This window comes from Amblyomma mixtum, chromosome 1 (assembly GCF_055824585.1).
Source record: "Amblyomma mixtum isolate Tamu chromosome 1, ASM5582458v1, whole genome shotgun sequence".
NCBI lineage: Eukaryota > Metazoa > Arthropoda > Arachnida > Ixodida > Ixodidae > Amblyomma > Amblyomma mixtum.
Genome location: NC_143012.1, coordinates 31,023,332 through 31,030,849, shown reverse-complemented (window position 1 = coordinate 31,030,849; position 7,518 = coordinate 31,023,332). Strand labels below are relative to the sequence as shown.

Genomic DNA, 7,518 nt, shown 5'->3' with positions numbered 1-7,518 from the left:
TTGGGTATTTCGTGGCCTTGTATTTTAAGCACCTGATCAGTTGTATCGTTAAAAATCATCACACCTGATTTAGTTGCGCTAAAACTGAATCCTGAAGCGAGCGAACGCAGGGCAGCGCCTCAACTCGGCAGCTGCGCGGCTACAGCTGTAGTGCGCTGCGCCTCGCGCCGCCCTTCAAGGTCAAACGTGCCTCGCGGCCGCCCCTACGCGAAGTGCTGAAACCTGTCGTAATATTGCTTACGCAATAAAATGTTCAAAAAAACCCGCGGAGTTTCCTTTTTGCACAGTTTTTTTCGTACCCACGGAGCCTGCAACGAGACGCAGACGCACGCGATGCAGCGAAGTCCGCATCGAAATGGTGGGAGGCGGAGGCGGCCTGTACCGCCAACGTGACCGCTCATCTGGTAACCTTCGTTTTTCAGTCTCCGGCCGTGTTTGCGTTCTTTGAAAGCGGCGCCTCTGATTGGCTGCAAAGATGCCATAGAAGTGACGAAGTGATGTCGCGACAGTTTTTTTCGTAGGCGGAGGTAGGGTTCAGTCTCATGTAAGGGTTTTGGGACTTTCATCTCCTTGCGGTTTTCTCAGCAACGCAACCACCTTTCCGCGTAAAAAAAAATCAAGGAATAATCTATCTGCCTAGCCTAGTTTCATATTTCCCTTTTGGTATCCCTTACAGATGTGCTCTCAAAACTGCCTGACCCAAAAGTTGCCAATAGCTGTAGAGTTTGCTAATTTCTCTGTGTTCAGTAAAGGTCCGGGATTTTATCATTTAAAACGTTTTACTTGTTGCCCCAAAATGTCCAGCAGATGTCCGTCGGACGTTAAATGCTGCGTGGGTAAATGGCCCCCTGCGTCTATGCGACAGCCGAATATCCGGTCTCGACGGCTGCTGGACATCTGATGGACTGCCAATTTTTATAAGCCTACAGTACTGCGGACCTCAGGCGTAGTTCCTTCGGTTATATGCGCGGACGAACAGCAGACGTCCGAAACATTGCGAAGCCATGGTTCACTGGACGTTGAAGGGAGTCTTTGGAGCGGTCTGCGTACGTCTAAAGGTCCGAAGCTGTAGTCCACTGGATGTCCGAGTTTGAACGCCCGGTGAATTTCCACTTTGTAAAGACAGCGCGACGATTCTCTTATCCGCGGTATACGTCGCATAATCTTATGTTTAGTGGACACTTTGTGTATAAGGCAGCATTAAATGTTAGCGGTTAGGGAATGTTAAGGAAACTTTCCCTGCACCAACTCTTCTAAATTTCAGAAAAAAACTTGGTCAACAAAATTAACTGAATTACAGCAAACAAATATCGAGTAAAAATTTTCATGGATGTTCTCGCAACGTTTTGAGTTATTCATAACCAAAGTTGGCAGAAACAGCAGTTTGCACAAGAGTGGGAGTCTACCTGTTTGTGATGAATTTCTTTTGTATCCACACAAAACTGCAGAACCATTATTCCCAGGATCAGATGACAAAAATATCAAGTACTACTAAATCAAAGATATCAACCAGCCAGCATGAGTTTCGCTGAAATTGCCCACTAGCGGCTGCATGGTGTGCAAGCATATGGCACGTTCAAATCATGAACCCAAACACACATTGGTTCGATTCAGTCATCGACTTAAAGGTGCAGACACACTCATGCAGTTTTGAGCTGGTTCAACCAATTTCTTACAGCTAGCTAAAGGAAAAGCTGGCGCTGCCGTCCTTTGCCCACCACGAGAATGCCAGGAAATGTAAACGTTGCGTTCGATGTGGATATCCATACCACATCCAGAAATGCATATATGAGGACTTGTGGGCAGCTTAGTCGGGGACGCAAAATATGAACATGCACAAAAGCAGACATGAATTTTTTATGCCCCTGGATATCCAAATTGCTTGGATTATTCTTCTGCCGAAAACAGAGCTATTACAGGTGGAATGAAACAGCTGAACACAGGAAGGGTTTTGAATATCCAAAGCATTCAAGCAACAATTTGCTCAACGTTTGCAAGCGAAAAATTTCAACACTCAGTGCTGTACAGGAATATACTGCAATATGTCTGCTGCAAAATTAATAAGCAAATTTCAGGTCAACGAAAACTGCATCAGCTTGAGTAGCACCGACAAACAAACGAGTTTCAAAAAACTGTCACTTAAAATGAAATTGTAGAAACTCCACTGGTACCTAGTTGATTTACTTTTGTCTGGTTTAGCACTGATGAGATCCTGCAAGAAATGCAGTTTATGAGAACTTACCTCGCAGGTCTTAGCACATGCCTTCAACTCAGCCAACGGATGGATCACACGCATCCGACACATTACCATGTGTCTGCACACTCACCAACTACATCGGGGCAGGGTTCAGGCACCACCGCCTCCATTTTTTGTTCACAAGAGAGCACGAGAACGTGTATTTAGTATAACAACTTTTAATACAAGAACAGCTCCAACCACAAGTTAACAAATATACAAGGCTAAAAATTTGCAAGCAACGAATGACAGCATGGGGGATCGCAGAACTAGGATCCGGGAGAGCAGACATCATGACATGGGTATGGGGCAGTCAGGGAGGAAAAAAAGAACTCAACGGCACAGAAAACAAAGGGGGGAAAGGGAGAAGGGAATAGTTAAGCTTTTTAGTGATCTTTGAACTGCTCTCTCTGTGATATCCTCAGTTTGTTTGTGTGTGTGTGTTTGTATACATATCAATCTGTGAGCTGGACTAGATAAAAAGACACCTCGAGGCAAACATCAAAAAACAAACTCTTGCTAAGTTCTCGCAAGTGTGGGACACGATCACATCGGAACCAGTGGGGACGACAGGAATAAAAGAGGACATGGGGCTGGCTGTAGAAAGGGGGCTAAAAGGAAACCGTTATGAGACGAGATGACCTAAGATGAAGCAACATTGAGAGAGAGGAAAAAAGAAAGCAACAAGAGCAAAAACTAAAACACATGGTCTCACCCTTCCTGTCCGTCCGATCAGTGACAGAGTCATGCGATTAAAAATTCAAAACACTTGAGAACAACTAAAAGCCGTGAATTAGTATTCGCTCAAGAAACTCCTCCTTCCTAAATCACTGCCTTCCTTAGCCAGAATGCTAATAGTCTTTTTCAAGAAGCACACGGAAGTCAGCCATACTAATGTACAGTCCAAAGGACCAACTCCGGGGAGCTTGCTGCAATGCCACCAATTGCGCCCACAAGAATACTGCACTTCGCTACTTCACCCACCAGACAACAAAAACAATAAACGGGAGAAGATCCTTCCAGGTCATCATGCAGATGTCGTAGCTCGCTTTGTGAAGAAAACGAGAGAGAGCAACAAAAACACAAAACAACACTAAAAACACACATAAAATATTCTGGGAGAAAATGTTTTCGTCTGAAATGAAACAAGCTTTAGGAAAAAAAATCCACACAATGGGACTCAGCTGGCTTGCAGCAGGGCTTTCTTTTTTTTTTTTTTAAACACCGCGAAGGAATAAAGTATGCGAACATAAAACTACATGAGATGGAGAAAAGAAAACCGCACATATGAAAATATTGCAAATATGCTGCTGTAAGATATTGCAGATGTGTTCTTGAGCAACATAAGAACAATACCAGTGACATTCAGATTTAGGAGCAGTGCCCTATGTGAAGAAACAAGATTGAGAGAAAGAAGTGGAAAGAAGAACACTTGTCTAATACAAAAGCCTGAAATGCGGGGTAGACAAAGGGATGATAAGAGTGGGATAGGGGAAAAACAGATGAACTGCAGACAAAAGGACTCATTTCTTGCATGTACATTTTTTTCGCTCTCCGAGTGAGTATGCAAAGGGTTGGGCATGACACTCAACAGCCACAAGACACGCTTAAAGACCTACAAAAGGAGATTAGAAAAAAAAATGAGACAAGAGAGCAGCGCAGAAAAAAGAATGGCCCAGGGTTCTCACACAAGAAAGGCCGACCACCTTCTTGCACACACTTCTGGCATCCTGGTAAAACAAACACACACCTAACAGTGCCGTCATTCCATAAACTGGCTTCACGCAGATAAGAGACCTGGGCATGTGCATTTGGCTTGTCAGTTACACGGGGGGGGGGGCTGCAAAAGAGAACGGCAACCCCACAAGACCAAAAAGCTAGTCAGTCCTACTGGCATCAAACAACCCAAAGTACATGCAGCGGAAGGCTGTGGCTGGGAATAAAAAAAAAATGAATGTTTAGAAATGGGGAGCGGGAAAAGCCTGTGTAGTTAGTATTGCATATACCAAACAGATACATCCCTGTATTTACAGACGTGGCCATCGAAGGGGCGATGAAAAGAAAGGGTGTGCAAGAGCTTTCCAAGCTAAAACACGAATTAGATCCGAAGAGGGGAAAACCCCTGGCCAGGAGCACAGGATCCGCAAAACGCGAGCAGAGAAGCAGCCGAAAATGAAACGACAGACATGGAAGAACAGGCAGCGCGACACCAAAGGTTGCGGGCAACTCCCCGCCAGCGATGCTTTGCAAATGTGTGTGCCGCCTACAAGTTGCGTGCGAAAACAAACACCGGTACGACGAATGGCACACCCACACATTGTCAGCCCTAAAACCCACTCCAAGCTTGTTCACTCTCTGACATAACGTGGTACAGCGTCACAATGACCAGCCACAATTTGCACCGACACCGAGCATAACCCCCTCATGCCCGTGACATATGCGACGGACCAAGCCCCGTCTAAACGCCAAGTGTTGGTACACTTAGCGACGAAAGCAGGTTGTACAAGGGCTGGCATGCATTTGCACAAGCAAGTCCTTTTTCTTTCCGTATCTGTCCATATGCACTGCTATTTGGCAGACAAGACATAACACCCGGTGGGAAGGCTTAGCAGTGCATATGCCTTAAGAATGCTAGGAGACTCGCAAACAGCAAACTGAAAAACCTGCCTAACTTCGCAAAACTGTGAGAGCTCTTGTACTCCTGTGTGGGGAGGGCAGGGGAGGGCCTCCTGTGACTTGGCAGTGTACCAAGAAGAACAGGTGTGGTGGTCACTGATGGATTCTTCGCACCGAACGAAACGGGGCAAGGGCTCCGAGTTGACAACCAAGCAGAACAGCGTGCCCAGAAAAAAAACGCACCAAGTCAGTGCAGCCAAGCAGCGAAGCAATGCCACGTGGCTGGGAGAAGAAGAAGACCAGTGTTTATAACTTTGCAGCACTCGCAACCTACCAAAACCACAGAGTCGGGCGAAAAAATGCGGCGACGAGACCAGCTTCCAAATGATTGCTCATTCCAGACACGCACTATAGCCTAGGACGAAGCTGCTGCAGCAGGCAGGCGAATCAATTATTCGTGGCCACAGTTCCAGGAAGAGAATTGTAGAGTATGTGTGTGGCGTTGCAAAAACCGGGCCTGTGCACCGACACAAAATTAAGGAAAAAAGGAGAAACAAAGAATGCGGATATCATCACAAGAAACTATTTACGCATGCACGCACACATACAGACATTTGGAAACAACTCCTTATATCGCTTTTTTAATTTTCCCTCATTTGCCTCTCAGAAGCTCAGTGGCTGCCTATAAAGAGTATAGTCGCTGTTACATGCAAGCGCCTGGCCCTATAGGTAAAACACGAGGACAGGCTCCCGTACTTCTTTTCTCTTCCCCAAAATACACTTCTTCCTTTGCTGCTATAGTAATGCCTAGGAGAGAAAGAAAGAAAAGCAGCAACGGTAGTGGTTTCTCGCTATACAAGTGGAAACGGTGCCAAAGGCAGGACTGTGAAGAGAGCTGGCGCCAGCGGTGTGAGAAACGTGGGGAACAGTTTTCCCCAATCAAGAGTGTGTGCACGTTCTGGAGACCTTGGGAAAACCTTTTCCACGGCAGATGCAAAGTTCCCTGGTAGGCTGGTGCAGGCAGAGCTGTACCAGGTTGCACCTCCAAGCAAGAGGAAGCCTGTGGCTGGTCAAAGTGGTTTAAGGAACAATTTCCCAGTTGATTCCAGTTGTTTCCAGTTGGATCCCAGCTGAATTCCAGTTGCATCCAACTGGTATCCAACTGGAATCAACTGGGAAATTGTTTCTTAAACCAGTTAGACCAGTTGCGATTTTTCACCTGGGTCGACTAGTCCACTTTCTTGGACATTTGAAAGCCATTCTCCCTGCTGCCCGAAGGCACTGCAGAAACTGTCCAGGAGCTTTGTTCCACAGTGAGAATAAGTTCTCCCAGTCACTGTCTGTGGTGCATTCCCATGGTCTCCCTGTGACTGCCCAAGGTGCATTCCCAAAAGCCCGATGTGGTAGCGCGCACCCAGCATTGGCCAGCCGGTGTTCAAAACTCTTTACTAGCGCTTTGCTGGAAGCCGCATGCGGGACAGGCAGCACGAGAGAAATGATGAGAAACAAAAAAAGGAGAAAAGGGGGGTGGGGCACCCGACAGGACACAAACCAACACACGCACGCGCCTGGGAGAGCCAACGAGGAGACTGCGGCGAGGGTCGTGAGAAGGGGTGTGGAGTAACAAGCAGCCTGACAGAACAGTCCAGGGTACACACGAGTCACGGCTGCCAAAGGTCGGCCCAGCGCCGGGTTTATCATCGGTCAAGAAAGCCCGCGCAAGCGCAGTGGACGTCACGGCTCTCGCGAGTGCCCCCGATTCCGCCCGCCGTCGGGCCACGGGCCCTCCGTGGAGGCGCACGGCGGCCACTGTGATGCCGCGGGTGGTTCTTGCACTGCCCGCAGACAAAAAGAGGAGGAAGGGCCTTCCCCAAGTCGGCTCCCCGGTTCTCTCTCTCCGTGGTGCGCCACCTGACCTAGAATTCGGCAAACTCCCTGGCACACTTTTCTGTCGAAGATATGCGCAGGGCTTCCTCCTCGTACTCGTCAAAGTTGCTCGTGTCACCGGGACCCTTGCATTTCGGCACGAACGGGGCCTCGACCTGCAACAACAGGGATGACCATGAGCAACAATCTCACGCAATAACAGCATTCTCTTTTTATTAATATTACACACAGATCACAACTGAGTCAGCAGCTGCTTCCCCCTCCTGAAAACAAGAAGCACTCAAAGTACTTCTATGTGGCACAGGCCTCTTCATAATCGGGGACCAATGCTCATGTTAGCACCTGTCCATACCTTCTGGGCAGCTGAGAACAACGGGGGACAAACTTTGCACCCTCTCAGCCTTGTCTATTAGGGGACCCCAGTCACCTTTGTCCCTACTCTACACATACCTAAGGATGTGGTATGTGCTGCCTCAACATTTAAAAACAGCACTGCTACTAAAATGTGGCTGCTGCAGCTTAGGAGCTCGGATGACATCAAAATAAGACGATACACAACTACTGTCAGATGCTAAGACGTAGGTAGAGACCCCTGATCATGCACCATGTTCCCACACAACAGTATGTGCCGCCTGTGCAGCCAAGTGTCCTGTCCACGGGCATTAATTCTTCTCACAGGGCCACAGAGCTCGTATGCGCTGTTACTGTCATTATAGTTCAATCATACTAAAGAAATAAATGTTCATTACAAATGGGCCGTTATGAATGGACTTGACCAT

General features: G+C 47.5%; 1 protein-coding gene across 6 annotated transcripts in view; it reads right to left on the bottom strand.

Moving 5' to 3' along the window:
* Positions 1-2,397: 2,397 nt before the first annotated feature.
* The window catches only part of Pka-C1 (Protein kinase, cAMP-dependent, catalytic subunit 1), a 416,348-nt gene continuing 411,227 nt past the window's right edge, over positions 2,398-7,518 (bottom strand). For all 6 annotated transcript variants that reach the window (XM_089547431.1, XM_089547436.1, XM_089547432.1 and 3 more), the window contains one exon: positions 2,398-6,894. In XM_089547431.1, the coding sequence (XP_089403557.1) occupies positions 6,769-6,894 (126 nt within the window). In that variant the 3' untranslated portion in view covers positions 2,398-6,768. The remainder of the gene's footprint in view (positions 6,895-7,518) is intronic.